The sequence below is a fragment of the Arvicola amphibius genome, chromosome 9, assembly GCF_903992535.2.
Source record: "Arvicola amphibius chromosome 9, mArvAmp1.2, whole genome shotgun sequence".
In the NCBI taxonomy this organism is placed as follows: domain Eukaryota; kingdom Metazoa; phylum Chordata; class Mammalia; order Rodentia; family Cricetidae; genus Arvicola; species Arvicola amphibius.
The window spans coordinates 9164310-9184308 of NC_052055.2; the positions used below are offsets into that span (position 1 = coordinate 9164310).

A 19999-nucleotide genomic window follows, 5' to 3' on the forward strand; every position below is an offset into this window, starting at 1 on the left:
CACACACACTTTTTGTTTTTTTTGTTTGTTTGTTTTATTTTGCTTTCTTGTTTTTTTGTTTTGGGACCTTTTGGTGTTTTGAGAAAGAATGAAGGAACATGATGTTGGGTAGGGAGTATCTGGGAGGACTTGGGGGAGGGGAAAGAATGTGATCAAAATAAATTACACAAAAATTTTAAAAATGTAATAATTTAAAAATATAATAAAGAAGGAAAGAATACAAACCAGTGAGCAAACAAAAAAATCATTTCAGATGACTATATACCTTTATACATTTCATATTTTTATAAATATGTGCTCTGGAATAATCCTCTTGTACACTGTAAATATTTGTCACTCAAATTGGTTCAATAAAATGGTGACTGACCAGTAATCAGGCAGAAAGTACAGACAAGGTGACCAAACTAAGGATAATGAGAAGAAAAGGCAGAGTCTGAGGAGTTGTCAGCCAGATGTAGAGGGATCAGGAGATGAACATGCCATGTTAATAAAGGTCCCACCACGTGGCAGAGCGTAAATAGGGCGTATGGGTTAACTTAAAGGTGAGAGCTAGTTAGTGACAAGCCTGAGCTACTGGCCCAGCACTTATAATTTTTATTAAGCCTCTATGTGGGAATTTGGGAAGCAGTGGCTGGGCACTTGGGAACTGGCAGGTGGGACAAGAAACTACTGTTTACAATTTGAGGTCTCGAAAATTCATGTAATTCTTTTAAACAAACTGCATAGTTGGTTGTAGAAGCATATCGTAGCCTTTTTAGAAGCAAAGTTTATTACATTGCTCAAGAAGCAAGCAGTAAATCTTCCATTTCAAGCCCACACAAGGGAAGGCTAACTAGAGGGGTTTGGAATCTTGTTTACTTTACCTTCGTTTTTCTTACTGACAGTGACCCACTCCAGAGAAACATAGAAACCACTTCCTTTCATGTCCAATTCTTCCTTCTCTATTCGAAGAAGAAGCATAGCTACTGAATGTTCTTCAGCTTTCAACAATGAGATACTGTGAATTATAATAAATGGATTCCCAAGTTCTTCATTAAACATAATCTGTAGGGGAAAAATTACACATATTTTAAATGCATAGTTTATAAAAGAGAAATATGATCAGCACTCTTGACAAAAGAAAAAAAAAAGACCAAATAACAGGACATTTGAAAGGAATGGACAGGAGGAAAATAAAAGCAATCACTTAGATCCTGGCGGGAAAGGGGTGCTTCACAAAACACACAGCACAGGCAGTAAGTGGCTCTCCACCTAGTTTGCATACACCTTCTGGTTTCTACACAAGTCTTACAAAGAACAAAAATAACTCACTTCCCATTTGTCAGGATTATTTCCACGGTCACCTGTTCCGATGACGTATAATCGTCCTGTTCCATCTGACAAGGTAACCCAGGTAGGGGATGTAAAATGGATAGATGCACAAAGACGATTGTCATATGCAGTCAAATCTGTAGGAAGTCGAAACACCTCTCGAGGTTTTCCTAAGGCAGTGTCCTGAAACGAAACCAAGGATTATAAACAAATCCCTTCCTCTTCCTGATCCGTACACATGCAAAATACCTACAGTACAGCTGATTCTTCCATATTTGAAAGTTGCGTCAATTTCCCTTCAAGTATGAACTTTACTGATTTTAACAAATAAGAACAGTAGATGGGACAGGTGGCGTACAACCTCTGGGAGATTACGAAACAATTTACATCATCACCTTTGCCCTTTCTTAGGTTACACGCTGCAAGGGGGCTAGCCGGAAGCTGTGGTGATGATCAGATAGGGGAGTAAAGACCCACACAAGGAGGAACCCAACAATCACAGAACCCTGTGATTGTCATAGAGTTTCCCATGGGAAACCAACAGGGAGACTGCCACTTTGCAATTCCTGACAGAGACTGAGATGATCACTGTTTACTTTCCAAGTACTGGGTACTGTAGCTGTTATGTCAAAGATGCTAGTACAGCACGGTAATCTCATTTCTTTTTCTTAGCTTTAGAGCTAATGATCACTAGTGTTAATTTTCTAACTAGACATACCACATTGTATTTCAAATGCCTATGTGGATAATATTCTACACCAGTGATTTCCAGCCTTTGTATTGCTGCGACCTTTAAATACAGTTAATCACATGGTGCTGACCCCCAACCATAAAATAATTTTTGTTGCTACTTCATAGCTATAATTTTGCTGCTGTTATAATCACAATGTAAGTATCTGTGTTTCTTTTTAATGGTCTTAGGCGTCCCCTGTGAAAGGACTGTGACTTCCAAATGGGTCATGACCCACAGGTTCTATAGCAAAAAAAAAAAAAAAAAAAAAAAAAAAGGTGTTATTAAACAAAAATGAACTTCCTCAAAAATCCTGAAAAACAAATGTGCCTTTAATTCCGGAACTCAGAAGGCAGAAGCAGTTGGATCTCTGTGAGTGAGGCTAGCCTGGTAAACAGAACGAGTTCCAGGACAGACAGGGCTATACAGGGAAGCCCTGTCTGAAGGCAAGGGTAAGTATTAAATTTAGATAATGCAAACTTACATTTCTGTTAACAAATTTTCCGTTGTTATCTGCCTTTACAATATAGAGCTATGATAAGAAAAATCACCAAAATGTTTCATGAAAAAAATATATTCAAAATTTACCATTTAGGAAATAAATGCTCATAAATCACTATATTTCTATATTCAATTGCACATTTAAAAAATGTTTAATTGTCAGAGTTTCCTACAGAGGAAAGTGATCCTTGATTAATGCATTTTATTCTTGTGATTCTGTAATTGTTTTAATCTATACTTTTTAACTATAAGATTTTGAAAAAACCAACCACTTTAGTCATCTATGAAATTATCTTTTATTTTTTATTCACATTATTATATTTTGTAATGTCAAATTAAATAAGAAATATAAAATAGCAAGCATAGCAAACAACAATTGCTTTTAGAATCATCAAATCTGAATACTGACAATGTAAAACAGGATTATATCAAGATTATGTATTATATCAGTACTGAAATGCATTATACACAGTGCAGTACAGCCACCGTCTGTAAACATTTGGCTATATTGGCTCCTATGCCATAAGCATAATAAGTCATAATGTTCATATATTATAGGCGGATGACATTATAATGGAATAGTCAATAGCATTTATATTGCATATATTTATCTAAATTAGATTTTGGAGTCCTTGTAGTTACAGCTGGAAACAGAAAAGCTTTGAATAAATGAAATATTTTGTTTTTGTTTTTTAATACTTACACTAACATAGGGAAACTGGAGGTTAAAAACATGTTCAAGCAGAACTTGGGAGGGATGCCACCCAGCAGTGCTGTTACAATGGGATTAACATCAACCATTGTGAAATATTAACTTCATTTCTTAAACTTTTTCCTTTTCTATTTTTTCTTTTATTGTTTTTATTGAGCTATATATTTTTTCTCTGCTTCCCTTCCTTCCTCCTCCATCCCCTTCTACTCTCTCCCATGATCCCCACACTTCTAATTTACTCAGGAGGTCTTAACTTTTTCTACTTCCCAACATCCACATATGTCTCTTAGGGTCCTCATGGTTGTCTAAATTGTCTGAGATTGTGAATTTTTAGGCTGTTTTTTTCTTTGTTTTATGTCTAAAAGCCACTTGTGAGTGAATGCAATTTGTCTTTCTAGGTCTGAGTTACCTCACTCAATATGATGTTTTCTAGATCCATCCATTTGCCTGCAAATTTCAAGATGTCATTTTTTTTCTGCTGTGTAGTACTCCATTGTGTAAATGTACCACGCTTTCCTTACCCATTCTTCAGTTGAAGGGCATTTAGGTTGTTTCCAGGTTCTAGTTATTACAAATAATGGTGCTATGAACATAGCTGAACACATGTCCTTGCGGTATGATTGAGCATCCTTTGGATATATACCCAAAAGTGGTATTACTGAGTTTTGAGGAAGGTTGTTTCCTAATTTTCTGAGAAATCACCACACTGATATTTAAAGGGGCTGCACCAGTTTGAACTCCCACCAGCAATGCAGAAGTGTTCCCTTTACCCCACAACCTCTCCAGCATAAGTTGTCATTAGTGTTTTTGGTCCTGGCCATTCTGACAGGTGTAAAAGTGATCTCAGAGTTGTTTTGATTTGCATTTTTCTGATGGCTAAGGATGTTGAGCATTTCCTTAAGTGTCTTTCAGCTGTTTTAGATTCCTGTGTTGAGAGTTCTCTGTTTAGGTCTGTACTCCATTGTTTTATTGGATTATTTGTTCTTTTGATGACTAATTTCTTGAGTTCTTTGTATATTTTGGAGATCAGACCTCTATCCAATGTGGGGTTGGTGATGAGCTTTTCCCATTCTGTAGACTACCATTTTGTCTTGTTGACCGTGTCCTTTGCTTTACAGATTATACTTTGAAAACCCGTACTCTACAAAATTGGAAAACTTAAAGGAAATGGAAATTTTCTGGATAAATATCACTTACCAAAATTAAATTAATACCAGATAAGCAGATTAAATATACCTATAACCACTAAAGAAATAGAAACAGTCATCAAAAGTCTCCCAACCAAAAAAAGCCCAGCACCAGATTGTCTCAGTGCAGAAGTCTACAAGATTTTCAAGAACCAACACCAAATTGTCCCACACAATAGAAACAAAAGGAACAGTGCCAAACTCTTTTTATGAGCCTACAATTACCCTGATACCCAAAGCACACAAAGACATTACCTAAGAAAGAAAATTACAGACCACTCTTACTTGTGAACATTGATGCAAAAATACTCAATAAAATACTGGCAAACCAAATCCAAGAATTCATCAGAAAAATCATCTACCATGACCAAGCAGGTTTCATCCCAGAGAGCAGGGATAGTTCAATATAAGAAAATCTGTCAATGTAATCCACCATATAAACAAACTGGAAAAAAAAACCCACATGATCTCATTAGATTCTGGAAAAGCCTTCAACAAAATATGGCATCCCTTCCTGACAAAGGTCTTGGAGAGAGCAGGGATACAAGGAACATACCTAAACACAATAAAGGCAATATACAGCAAGCCAACACACATCAAGCTAAATGGAGAGAAACTCAAAGTGATCCCACTGAAATGAGGAGCAAGACAAGGTTGTCCACTCTCCCTATAGCTGTTTAGTATAGTACTTGAGGTTCCAGGCAGAGCAATAGGACAACAAAAGGAGATCAAGGGGATACAAATTGAAAAAGAAGTCAAAATCTCACTATTTGCTGATGATATGATAGTTTACAAAAGTGACTCCAAAAATTCTACCAAGAAACTTCTATAACTCATAAACACCTTCGGTAATGTAGCAGGATACAAGATTAACTCAAAAAATTAGTAGTCTTCCTTTATACAGATGATAAATGGGCTGAGAAAAATCACCCTTCACAATAGACACAAATACATAAAATATTTTGGAGTAACTCTAAGCAAACAAGTGGAAGACCTGTATGACAAAAACTTTAAATCTTTGAAGAAAGAAATTGAAGAAGACAGCAGAAAATGAAAAGATCTCCCATGCTCTTGGGTAGGTGGAATTAATATAGTAAAGTTAATAAACAAGGCACGCTTCAGGACTCGAAGCAGCCTGCTGGCACCCAAGGATCTGGGCTACAAGGTAATTATAACTTGTGTCTCTATGGCATAGTCACACATTACATGAAATCCAAGAGCTATTATCCACACTTTAAAGTCACCACAGAAAATGACGTTCTTGTTACTGGAGAAAACAAGAAAGCTTGCCAAGTAAACAGAAGTCTGTTATGACAGAAATATTCTAAATATTGAGAAGCAGCAAGTTTCAGTAAATTGAGCAGTAGCAGTAGCCCCCCAAGGCTTTTTCTACACCCTAAGCACACTTTCTCCTCATTGACATTCCTAGAAGCTTAAATACTGCAAGCCTACAGTGAAACTTGCTTGGCGTGGAAGACCTTACAGCTACACTGATTTGCTGCCATCTGCTGGCTCTCACAGGTAGGGAAGGCTCTTTCATTTTCACAAAGTGTCCTTTTGCAGACTTAACAAGGAAAGGCTGGTCTCTAATTAGTGGTCTGCATTCTTCACATGCTCTCAACAGAGCAGTTCAAAGAATGTGCTGATTTATTTTGTTGCTTAGGAGAAAAAAATACTAAGCATACTATTCCACTGGCCAGCACCGGGCAGCAAGACTTCATCACCACTAGGGCCCTGGGAAAATCGCCTACTGTGCTGGATAAAATTCTAAATTTCCAGACCACTGTCAGCCATAACACTCTGATTCAGTCTTTGAAAATGGGATTCTGAAATTAGTTCTTATGTTAGCTAAGTACTATGCATTATTCTCAAGTGAAGTGGAATTGGAAAATCAAAGAAAAAAGCTGAATTGATGGAGAAGAAAACAGAGCAAATAAAACAAAACAAAAACCCCCGAAACCTGGCTTTTTATAATACAACATATACATTAGAGTAACAGCATCTTTTTAAAACTTGATGGGGTAAACAGAGGAATATTACAGAAAAGAGAAAAAACAATAACTAAACTAAAAAAAAAGTATAACCACTTTCTCTAAGTTGCCCATAAAGAAGAGAAATTAGGTAAGAAAAAATGAATTTCAGAAGTATTGCTATTTGCCCCAATTACACATCAAATAATCTGTTTGGGTATAATTACAGTAACTTGTTTCCTGGGGTAGTTTCCAACAGAGAAAAATACTTGGACCAACCCACAGTGGTTCTGTTGATTTCCAGGGAAAATAAGTTTTACCTCAGATTTCCAATAAAGTATTTAAGCTGGACATGGTACTGCAAGTCCTGGTCATCAGCAAGACAACTGATAACAACCACGCTCGTGGCTCTAACTGAGACCCTGTCCACCCACCCCTCCCAGTTCAACACAGTGCCTATAGGGAGTCACCATGCCTTAACTTTGTCAAGTGTGTTTCTATGCTGCCAGAATGCCCATCACCCTGATGTAAAGGGCAAGTTCTTTTCTTTCTTTCCCCATTAGAGACAGTTTTGTTTAGGTAGCTCAGTTTGAGTCCAACTTCTGGTTCTCCCATTTCCATGTCCTGAGGAATGGGAATAAGGTGTGCGCCGTCATGCCCAGCTCCTGTGAGGCAAACTCTACTCCACCCTTCAAATCTCTGTGGAGGTGACATCAACAAGCATCCCTAGCATCTGCCATTTGCTCCCGTGTACCATTGCGCATCTCACTGCTGTCCTTCACTTTGGCATGCTAGCAATTTATTTTTAACTAATCATATAGAAACATTCAATCATGTTTGAAGAAAATATTTCTTTACTCATGAAATTAATTTATCTCAAAAACTAAACATAACTAAGAATGTGTATTCATGTTGTTTTTTTAAAAAAAATACTAAATGGTGAAAAATTAGTAAAACAGAATAAAAGGGGTGAGAAATGAGCCTTTTATGGAGTGCTAATGGAGCTTTCCCCTTCAAGAACACTATGTTTTATTGAAAATATTCCCCTTATAGCAAGCTATTTCTACTTTACTAAAAATTTTGAGAGAAAAATGAACAAAGAAATATGATTTCCCTGATGAATAATGGTAGCATATCTGCATGTCTAAAGTAGGCCAAATTGATCCTCAGCACATAATACAAGGAGCTCAGAGACACTACTCAGAGGACAAAGACCAAAAGAGGCAGTCTGATCGGCTATTTACATGGGAATCAGAGCATCCACCTTAGCCACCCACTCTTCTTCCTTCACGTGTGCTAACGAGGTTCGCTCTTACCTTACTAATTCAAGTCAATATCAAACACTCTAGTGACAATCACATAAAAACCCTAAGAAATCGTTTGACGAGAGTTAGAAATGTATATAGAGTGCAAGTGGTTATTTCAGAAACACAATGTCACCTGTGGATCATGCAGGCCTGTGGTTTTTACCAGGTAAGTTTCCCTGCCAGCAGATCCATAGGCCAGAATTAAAGGAATGACCACTATACCTGGGATTCAAAAAGTACCTTCTGTGGAATGATCCATTAAGATTTACATAAGAATAAAATCATATTCTAGACTGATTGCTATTCTGTATGCCCAATTTGGACAGGAACTTCTACGAATAAATAAATAGATAGATAGATAGATAGACAGACAGACAGACAGACAGACAGACAGATAGATAGATAGATAAATAGCCAACCAACCATATGGAGCAGATGAAAACACACAGAGCTGCCCCTGGAGTCATCCTGGGAAAAATAAAGGAGGGAGGATCCGTATCCACTGTTGGAGGTAGTGTGGCTACTATGGAAACCAGTGCAGGGGCTTCTCAAAACACAAGCCTTAGGACTAATGTGAGCCAGGTACACCATTTCTGGACGTATACACAAAACCCAGAGACACCTGCATATCCATTGCTAATACTGTTCTAGTCACATCAGCAAGGAAATGGAGTCAAGCTAGATGAATGGATAATGAAAATGTGGAACATATATACAATGATACTTATGAAATTATGGATAGAACCAGAAAATACTGTATAAAAAGATGCAGGCACACATAAACAGATCCTAGACTCCAAGTGTTAAACATGTGTTTCCAGATGGAAGTAAATATGGGTAAAGGCAGGAAACTAGAAAAAAGCCCAAGTGAATAGGGCCAAAAAAAGAGGCTTTAACGGAGTGGAGAGTGGAGAAGACAATCCAAAGGTGAAAGGTTACAGCAGGCAAGGGGGACAGAGAGGAAGGGGGGAGTAAAGGAGGAGGGAGAATCAGCCAAAACAACACAAATATATGGCAATCTATTACTTTTTAAGTTAATTTAAAAAGTAAAAATAAGTTACTAATATGCTCTATGTCTTGTACCTAACAACATCTATCTGTCCCTCCTAATTTATTACTCTATAGCTAACTTCTGTGCTTCTATGCATTGTAAATTGGGTATAATTGATTTCACAGCTACTACCAAATGAAAGAAAACACAGACTACATTTGTCTTTTTCAGTGTGGGATACCTCACTCAAGATGATTTTTTTCTAATTCCATCCATTTACCTGCAAAACTACTTATTTCATTTTTAAACAGCTGAATAATACTCCATTTTGTAAATGTATCACATTTCCTTTATCCATTCTGCTGACAGACATCTAGATTATTTTCAATTTATGGCTATTATGAATAGAGCAGCAATGAATATGGTATTGGTCATTCTGATCGGTGTAAGAAAATCTCAAAGTAGTTTTCATTCGTATTTTCTTGATGATGAAGGATGTTGAACATTCTTTAAGTGTTTCTCAGCCATTTGAGTTTCTACTTTTGACAATTCTATTTAGATCCATATCCCATTTTCAATTGGGTTATGTGTTTTCTTCAGATCTTTATAGATTTTGATTATTAGCCCTTGCCCTAGTCAGGGTTACTATTGCTGTGATGAAACACCTTAACTGGGGGAGGAAAGGGTTTATTTGGTTTATGCTTCCACATCACAGTTTATCATCAAAGGAAATCAGGACAGGAATTCAAGCAGGGTAGGAACCTGGAGGCAGGAGCTGATGAAGAGGCCAAAAAGGAGTGTTGCTTACTGGTTTGCTCAGTCTGATTTCTTATAGAACCCAGGTCCACCAGCCAGGGATGGCACTTCCCAGAATGGGCGAAACCAACCCCCATCAATCACTAATTAAGAAAATGCTCTACATGCTTGCCTACAGCGCGATCCTACAGAGGCATTTTCTTAATTGAGGTTCCCTCCTCTCTGACGATTTTAGCTTGTGTCAACTTGACATAAAACTACCCAATCCTCTATCAGGTGTGTAGCTGGTAAACATCTTTTCCCATTCTATATGCTGCTGCTTTATTCCAAAGGACAGTGTCCTTTACAGAGCAGAGGATTTTCAGATTCATGAGGTCCCATATATTAACTGTTGATCTGAGTGCCTATGCTGATGGAGTTCTGTTCAGAAAGTCTTTTCCTGTCCTATTGAGTCCAAGGCTATTTCTCCACTTTTAATTCTATAAAATTCAATGTATGTGCGTTTATGTTGAAGTCTTTGATCCATTTGGATTCTTCTACATGCAGCCGTCCAGTTTGACTAGCACCATTTGTTGAAGATGATGGATGCCCTTATTCCAGTGTGTATCCTGACTTCTGTATCAAAAATCAAGTGTTCATATGTGTGTGAATTTATGTCTAGGTCTTCAAGTCAATTCCATTGATAATGTCTCTTTTTGTGCCAGTACCATGCTGTGTTTATTACTATAACACTGCAGTAAAACTTGAAATAAGGGGTGGCGATACCTCTTGCATTTCTTTTGTTATTCAGGATTGTTTTTTAGCTCTCCTGGTTTTTTGTTTTTTGTTTGTTTGTGTGTGTGTGTGTGTGTGTGTGTGTGTGTGTGTGTTTCCTATGAAGCTGAAAATTGTCCTTCCAAGATCCGTGAAGAATAGTGCTGAAATTCTGATGTGGACTGTACTGAATCTTTAAATTGCTTTGGTAGGATGGCCATTTTTATTATATTAATCCTATTGATCCATGATCATGGGAGATCTTTCCATCTTCTGATATCATCTCCTATTTCTTTCTTCAAAGACTTGCAATTTTTATCATACAAGTCTTTGATTTGCTTCATTAGAGTTACCCCAAGATAGTTTATATTATTTGAGGCTCTTGTGAAAGGTGCTGTTTCTTTTATTTCTTTCTCAGACTGCTTGTTATTTGTACTTAGGAAGGTTACTGATTTTTGTGAGTTAATTATGTATACAGTCACCTTGCTGAAAGTGTATATCACCTAGAGGGGTTTCCTGGTGGAATTTTTAGGGTCATTTATATATACTTTAGCATCATCTGCAAATAAAGGTATTTTGCCTCTTCTTTTTTCTATCTCCTTGATCCCCTTCAATTTTCTTATTGTTCTAGCTAGAACTTCAAGTATTATACCAAATTTGTATAGAGTGTAGACAACCTTACCTTGTCCTTGATTTTAGTGGAATTGCTTCTTTGCTTCTCTCCATTCAAGTTTATGTTGGCTATGGGCTTGCTGTAAACTGCCTTTATTATGTTAAGGCATATCCCTGGTATCCATAATCTCTCCAGGACTTTTATCATGAAGAGGTGTTAGATTTTGTCAAAGGTCTTTTCTTCATCTAATGATGATTATGTGTTTTTTGTCTTTCAGTTTCTTTATCTGGTGGATTACATTTATCAGTTTCTGTATGTTGAACCATCCCTGTACTTCTGGGATGAAGCCTACTGAGTTATGAACGATCTTTTTGATGTTCTTGGATTCAGTTTGCAAGTACTTTATTGAGTATTTTTGTATCTGTGTTCACAAGGAAAACTGGTCTGTAATTATTTTTCTTCTTTGGGTCTTTGTGGTTTGAGTATCAGGGTGACTGGCCTCTTAAATGAATTGGGCAATGCTCCTTCTGTTTCCATGTTGTGAAATGATTTGAGGAGTATTGGCATCAATTCTTCTTAGAAAGTCTGTGCTAAAACCATTTAGTCTGAGGCTGTCTTTGGTTGGGAGCTTTTAATAACTGCTTCTATTTCACAAGGGGTTATAGGTCTGTTTAAATTGCTCACCTGGTCTTGATTTAACTTTGGCGAGTGGTAGGTATGTATTGAGAGAATTAGCCATTTCTTTTAGATTTTCCAATTTGGTGGAGTACAGGTTTTTAAGGTGTGTCCTTAGGGTTCTCCAATTCCCTAGGTATCTGTTGCTATACTCCTCTGTTCATTTCTAATTTTGTTAACTTGGATAAGTGAATACATAACATATTGAGATTTACAAAACACAATGAAGGTGGTTCTAAGAGGCAAATCCATAGCAATAAGTGCCTACATTAAAAAAAAAAAACAGAAATCTCATAGTAATAACTTAACAGTACACTTGAGAATTCAATAACAACAAAAATAAATCACACCCAAAAGTAGACAGCAGGAAATAATCAAACTCAGGGCTGAAATCAGTAAAACAGAAACAACCAGAAAACCAAAAAACATAACTAACAACAACAAATACAAAGAATTAGTAAAGCATACAGTTGGGTTTTTGAGAAAAAACAGTAAGGTTGACAAACCCTTATCAAAATTAACTACAAGCTACTTATAAGAGATGCACTTTTAACTTTAACCCTTTGAAAGTAAGAACACTAATAAGTAAAAAGAGAAAAGAAAAAGAACACCGTGTGTGTACCTGTGAGTGTCATCACACCAGGACTTTTGACACAGGCTCTAGATATGGAACTCAGATTCACAAGAGTCAAGTACTTTACTGACTGAGATTTCTCCCTAGCCAGAATTTTAGTTTTGAAGTCAGTTGTGACTCTATTAATATCAAACCAAAGAGATTTCAAGGTAAAGAAAATTATTCCCAAGACCTAGAGAAAAAAAGGACTACTTCATAATGCTAAAAGAATCAACTCAAACAACAAAACATAAATGTTAATATAGTTTAAATTACAAAATTTAAACACTAACTAAGAGGAAAGAGGAAATCCCTCATTATACTGAGGATGTACAACACATAGGTGGAAATGGCTGGGTGGAGGGGTTATAAAAACAAGAACAAGAGTAAAAGCTCCAATTGACATAAGCAGAAAGGAGCGTTACAGCTTGATGACATGTTTCCACATTCCAGAGGAATGTGCACCTTGACTGTAGGGTATCAAACTCAAAGAGATTATAAGGAGCAAACACAACAGGATAAGCTCTGTCTTTACACTCTGCATGATTTTCTTACCAGCATCACTGTTAAGTTCATGATTCTCCCAAGGTTATCAATGTAGTAGACACTGTCTTGATACCAGGCATCACAGTGCAGATAATTATACATTCCAAAAGCATGCATGTGCTCCAGTGTATACTGGTCATCCCGAAGTTTTACTTCTGCTACAGCTGAAAGACAATATAAGTAAATAAACACATATGTTTACATATATATAGCTATGAACACAATCATCAAAACACACGTCAGATCATTCCTTTGTGGAGAATGCCTACAGGTCACAGAAATCAGGCAGTGCCAGCTACAGAGGCTAGAACATGCAGGACTTTCATAGTACAATCCTCTTCCTTAATGGACCTCTACAATTTTGAATTACAAGAATAGAAATTCTAAAAACAAAGGACTTCTAATCTAAGAGCAAACAAGCCTGGCTTATAAATTCTTACCCCAGTGTATTGTTCATCTTTATCACACAAAAAGAGATACAGATAAACTGTACTATCTGATTTTACAACTAGAAAACTATGTGTAAACACAAATAGTGACTTCACCACCACAGTCTATCTTTCTCAATTACAGAGAATAAAAAGAATAAAACAGTATCACAGTTTCTACATACACAGGTTTTCTATGTATAGAACAGGGCTCTCTGAACTAAAACATTAGCTGTTTTCCTAATTTTGAATTGGCCAAATACAGTTTCTCCCCCACACTCCTGTGATTCTGTGCAGGTAAGAACTCTTGCAGCTCAAGACTACTCATGTCCTACAACTAATTTCTGCTGTAACAAGAAATACTAAGAAAACTATGCTAAACCTAAATGTTCCCTTTATATAAAATTTACTTTAACTCTATTCTAATTGCAACTATTTTCTTCTTTGCCCACTGTTTTGGTTTGCTTTCTGTTGCTGGTGGTAAACACCATGACCAAAAGCAACCTCAGAGAGGAAGCAGTTAATTCCAGCTTTGACGTCATGTCACAGTTCCTCACAGGGAAGTCAGGGCAGGAACTCAAGCAGGAACTGACGTAGAGATCAGGAAGAACTGTTGCTGCTTACTGGCTGATTTCCTCTAACTTGTGCTCAGCCAGCTTTCTTATACTCACCCTGTATACCATCTGCCCAGAGGTGGCACTGTCTATGGTGGGCTGGACCTTCCTACATCAATCAACAATAAAGACAATTTCTCACACACAGGACCAAAGGCCAGTCTGATCGAGGCAATACCTCAACTGAGACTCCCTCTTCTGCATAACTCTTACTTGTGTCAAGGTGACAATCAAAACCACCCAGGATATCGTACCACTTTCTTTTACTTTTCTGTTTGGTTTTATATGTGTTTGTCTGCAGGAATGTATATGCCTGGTGCCTGTGGGGTCAGAAAAAGCATCCAATCCTTTACAGATGCTTATGAGTCACCATTTAGGTCCTGGACACTGAACCCTCTGCAAAAACAAAACAAGTTCTTACCTGCAGCGCCATCTCTCCAGCCTCAGTTTTCCTATCTTCAATGCCTGCACTGAGTCCTAGCTTACATATTTATTCACTTATTTATTTAGCAAGTCCTTTAATAAGCACCAATGACACCAGTGACACACAGAGAACATACTCTACCTTCTAAGAACTTAGGATCTGGTGAGTAAAAGGATAATGGGCCAGGTGCACACTTTAATACCAGCACTCGGGAAGCAGAGGCACATGGATTCCTGTGATTTAGAGGCCAACACTTTCCAAGCTAGCTAAAGCTATGCAGTGATAGTGTCCCAAATAATGATGATGATGATGATGATGATGATGATGATAACCCCACCCCAAACAAAGCAAAGGGGCACTAGTCAAATAATCAAATGTTCTATAACAAATTTTATATAATTAAACCATTATATAAGGAATACAAATACCACAAGGATATTAAAAAAAGAATTGGCTGCTGTAGAATAATAGCTTTATATGCTGTGAAGATTTTTCACTATGACTGGTTTAATAAACAAGCTGACTAGCCAGCAGGTGAACAGAATAAGGTTAGACAGGAGAGCCAGAGTAGGAGAATGCTGGGAGAGGGCAGAGTCAGGAGACGCCAGCCAGCTGCCAAGCAAATGGAACGTGTAGAAAATGAGGTAACAAGCCATTAGCCATGTGGCAAAGCATAAATAGAAATATGGGTTAATTTAAGTAAGAGCTAGCTAGTAACAAGCCTGAGCTACTGGCCCATCATTTATAATTCATATTCAGCCTCTGAGTCAGTAATTTGGGACTAGGTGGTCAGGACAGGAAACTTTCGCTTACATATGCCATTCCAACACACAGCCAAAATTTCCACATAAAACCTGACTAAGTTTTAAAAAGTATTCTAGACATACTGAGCCAAGTATGGCTTCTCAGTAGCTGCCTTTTCTTTAGTGGGCTCTGTTTGCTGGCAGTAAGCAGGGGCACAGCTCCTTTAAGAGATGGCTTCCTGGCTCAGTTCTAGCAGCAAAAATGTGGTGGCTCTTTAAGAGGCCCTACTACCAAACACATGGTGTTTATGAGCAACCACTGGCACACTACTCGGTGGCGGCATGGACCTAGAAACTTCCCAGAGTTTGGGCAATAAACGTGCCTCCGCCATAAGACCAGGCTGTCAGGGAACAGAGGGAGGAGAGACAGTACCAGCACGCCATGACCTAAGTTACACAGCAGCTCATGTAGACATGTTTTTGCTCATGCAGACAGAAAAGGTTACAGGTGCACAGCAAGGGCAGATTCAGACAAAAGAGCCTCTAAATGGGACACCGTGTTTTTAAAAAATATGCATAGGCTTGGGAAAGATAAGGAAAAGAATATATCGTCTTAGATTTAAAAAATATAGTTTTAAAGTAAAGTCCTTAAAAGGGAAATAGAGTAATAAAAACCATAATAAGCCATGTAAAACTGGAAAATACAGTCTAGATACTGTATGTTATTGTGTTGTCTTTAATTTTTTGACTATTAATAAACAAATGATAACTACTAAGAGACATCTGATTATGAAAGTTGCTAGATTAAACCAATATATATATTTTTAAAACACCTTAACTTCAAAATTATATGTTACATTGGAAAAGAGGTTCTGTTTTTACTTCCACAGGAAATGAGAGGCTCTTGATTCACTCTGGATTAAGAAAAATCAGGTTTGACTGAGGAAGAACCCCTGAAAAAAAATCTCTGATGGGAATAGATGGCCCAGATGATCCAATGTTTCAGACTATCTCTGTTCCACTTTCATCTGAGTTCTGCATCCAGAATACCTTCAAGGCTGCTGCTGTCTAAAATAATCCAGCCTCACAGAATACTCCAGTCAGGTATTTACCATAATCCCAAAGATTACCAATGCCCCCCAATCAACAAGAAGTCTAGAGAACTATGACCACATTCCCAAAATAACTTATGGATATTTGTCATTGTTTAGGGGTTTGTTTTCAAATTATTATGGGTCATGGTAAAAAAAACAAACAAATAAACAAAAAACTAAACAAATGAGTTAAATTCCAAGATCTCTTTCTAAAGGAAAAAAGAGATAATATATAGTATTGATAGGATAAAAGGATAGATTATTGAATCTACTTTAACCCTCCCCCCCAAAAAAAAACCAGCTATTAATCTCAGGATATTCTACGTTGGCATGGAGTTTAGTTTACTGATACAAATTTAAAGTTATTTCTGTTATACTGCATTTTTCTACTTTTGTTTGAAATACTGTGCTTATACAGCTCGTTTAAAATATAATGGATAATTAAAAATACAGATTCATAGTCATCTATAATAGTCAAACTTATAGTTATGTTAGATATTTTCAAGGTCATAGAGAGATATATTTCAGATGGGTAATCTTCAAACACTTCAAAGACCTCAGAATATGACATTTAATATGTTTAATATCTAAGGCTTTTCACGACAGTGAGACATATCTATTTCTGGCAGCACCAATCTACTTCAAAGAAAATGATGGGCAGTGAAGAAACTCTATATGGAGTTTACTTTCTTTGAGGCAAAAGATAGTCACTGAGCAAAGAAACTACCCTTGCCTCAATTGCTAACAGCTACTATCCAAATTGGACCAGCAGGATGCAAGAAAGGTAACTACCAAACTTTTCAAAAACAAGTAGGAGGACAAATAGAAGGATAGTCCTTCAGAATTCCCTGCTTCACAGAAAATCTGTCAGATATGTTAGGACTGTAGGCCAGAGTTAAATGCCTCAATATTACAGAGAAACTTTGGATGACTGTCCAGGCAGCCTATTGTCCCTTTCATTAGTAACATTTCACCCTTTTGGGGTCTTTGATGGATGGAGTTCAACATCCTTAGTCATCAGAGAAATACAAATCAAAACAACTCTGAGATTCCATCTTATACCTGTAAGAATGGCCAAGATCAAAAACATTGATGACAACTTATGCTGGAGAGGTTATCGGGAAAAGGGAACACTTCTGCATTGCTGGTGGGAATGCAAGCTGGTACAACCCCTTTCGATGTCAGTGTGGTGATTTCTCAGAAAATTAGGAAACAACCTTCCTCAAGACCCAGTAATACCACTTTTGGGTATATATCCAAAGGATGCTCAATCGTGCCACAAGGACATGCGTCAACTATGTTCATAGCAGCTTTGTTTGACAAAGCCAGAACCTGGAAACAACCTAAACGCCCCTCGACTAAAGAATGGATAAGGAAAATTGGTACATTTACACAGTGGAGTACTACACGGCAGAAAAAAAAATGACATCTTGAATTTTGCAGGAAAATGGATGGAGCTAGAAAACATTATTTTGAGTGAGGTAACCCAGACACAGAAAGACAATTATCACATGTACTCACTCATAGGTGGTTTTTAAACATAAAGCAAAGAAAACCAGCCTACAAACCACAATCCCAGAAAACTTAGACATCAATGAAGACACTGAAAGAGACTTACATAGATCTAATCTACATGGGAAGTAGAAAAAGACAAGATCTCCTGAGTAAATTGGGAGCATTGGGACCTTGGGGGAGGACTGAGGGGAAAAGGGGAGAGGCAGGGAGGGGAGTGTAGAAAAATGTAGAGCTCAATAAATATCAATAAAAAACAGAAAAAAAAACAAACAAAAAGTTTTAAATGTTTTACATTGGATTGGACTTTTGTATATTGTATACAAAATTTGTATATTGATACAAATTTGAGATAAATTTTGTAAAAGAAAAAAAAAGAACAGAAAGAGAATGAATGTGCACTAGGTGCTAAAATCATCTTTTCCTGTCACTCAAGTTAGGGCCCAACCCATTAAATGGTATGCCTTCCCACCTCAATTAACTGAACAATTAATTAATCTCAATTAATTCTCATACTCATACCCACAGGCCAACCTAATCTATTCCTTATGATCTCAATAAGGGGAGTCCAGCTTGTGTAAAGGCGACAGGTAGAACTAGCCACCACTCTGGCTTTGTAAAATACAAGAACTATGTACCAAGAACAGCTGCAAAGGAATGCAGCTGGAGAATGAGGACAACGATTAGATTTCTATAATTCAATGTGACTTCATCTTCATTTATTCCTTTATAAACTCACTGTAAGGATCCACTGGTTTCTAAACAGGAGGGGGAAGTTCAGATTTGGGTTCCTGAGACAGTACTTAATGCAGCAGACAGAGAAGAAGCAAAACCACTAGCAAGCTACTAAGATTATCAAGTCACATCCAACTCACATCCAAAAGGATGACTGAAGCCTGGAAACACTTCAACTTCACAGGCAAACTCCTAAGCATATAAACACTGATGGGGGTTGTGGAAACATCCCCTTTAGTTTAAGGAAGTATTGGTTTATAAGGAGCGGTTAGAAATACATACTCTATTAAATAAGAGTGAGTTGGTTTTCTAGCTCCACCGTGTGGATGAAACTTACTAATACAGGAAGCGTGTATGAACATAATAGCTCAAAGCAGTAATGATATTAGATAATAATAAGCTAAGTATGTTCTGTCATATTTGGATAAAGAGTCCTGGGTAACCTTAAACAAACCAAGTCTTTAACCTTTTGCCTCATTATAACACCACCCACAAACATAGATCTGGATTTGATTGACAGATTTTTATAAGATATTCACATATCATTAGAATACAAAAGCCAGCAGTGGGTTTCTAACATGATGAGTATTTTATAAATCTGTTTGTTAGGTCACAGAAAAAGGCTGCCTCTCTGGCCCCAGACGAGCAATGGAGAGCTGTCACTGCAGCTATCACGCCGATCACCTTAAATACAAGAAGGGGGACAGAGCACCACAAAGGAGAAAGCAGAGTTCGGTCCATGGCAGAACTTAAGCAAAAGAAGAACTCTTCCAGAAAGCCTGCCCATCCCAAGAAATAGACGAGGGCCCAGGCTGGACCTGATCTCTCTTGGATCTTTGAAACTGGTGAAGATCAGTTTTACAGAGAAGCTGAAAGTCAGTGTTTTATTATTTAATGTTAACAATGCAGTATAAATAAGCATTAATAAAAAAGTCATTATTTTAGAAAGAACTCAGGATCCAAGGAGATCTCCCCTAAACCTTTACAACTTCTGCCCCAACAGACCCTCAAAAGCCACTGTGGTTATACACTGACTATCTACTACAGGCCAGGCACTGACTGATTTGGCTTTGAGCACACACTGCTGAGAAAAGTCGACGTCACTCCTGCACTAAAGGTGTTAACAACACTACTCGCTGCTACTACTCCTGACCTCTGGAAATATAGTATTCTGCTGAACCCATGAAATCCTCTGTATTTAACTCCTGGCCAATGAAGTATGAAACAATCTCATATGTTTATAAGTCACTAGTTTACAATAGGGAGCACAAGGAACACTGTTTGCAAAGTTGACTTGGAGATCATGAGCACCGTAACTTTTCCTTTACTTTGTGACAAGAACGAGCAACTAACACAGTCTCCCTGCACTTCTCAAACTTCTTTACAGAGCTGGTCCTCTTCTATTCTACACACCCTTAGCAGCCATTCCCAACTGTTTCCCATTCACACAGAAATCATTTGTTTCACTTAAAATACATCTTGAACAATATTTATTTCCAACCAAGGCACGATAACAGAACCTAATTTCTCTTTCATCAAAACAAGCAGTAAGATAAATCTAACAAAACTACATGAAACAACAGTTTCCAAGACTGATACACAGGCAGCTAAGGACCGCGATCATTGAGACACCAGACACACAGAAGGGCAGCCTACCATGCCCCATCTGACAGTCCTGAAAAGCTTCCAGAGCATGGGACAAGACAGCAAAGTCCTAGACTTGAAGACACTGCCCTGTGATTCTAAGAAAGCCTAAGGGGCCATAGTTCCGTGGGCAGAGCAGC

General features: G+C 37.5%; 1 protein-coding gene across 2 annotated transcripts in view; it reads right to left on the reverse strand.

Moving 5' to 3' along the window:
* Nudcd1 (NudC domain containing 1) overlaps positions 1–19999 on the reverse strand; it is a 40811-nt gene that overhangs the window by 17910 nt on the left and 2902 nt on the right. For both annotated transcript variants that reach the window (XM_038341760.1, XM_038341759.1), the window contains exons 2-4: positions 12675–12829; positions 1312–1494; positions 864–1044 (exon numbers count right to left, since the gene is read on the reverse strand). In XM_038341760.1, coding sequence (XP_038197688.1) covers positions 864–1044; positions 1312–1494; positions 12675–12829 — 519 coding nt within the window. The remainder of the gene's footprint in view (positions 1–863; positions 1045–1311; positions 1495–12674; positions 12830–19999) is intronic.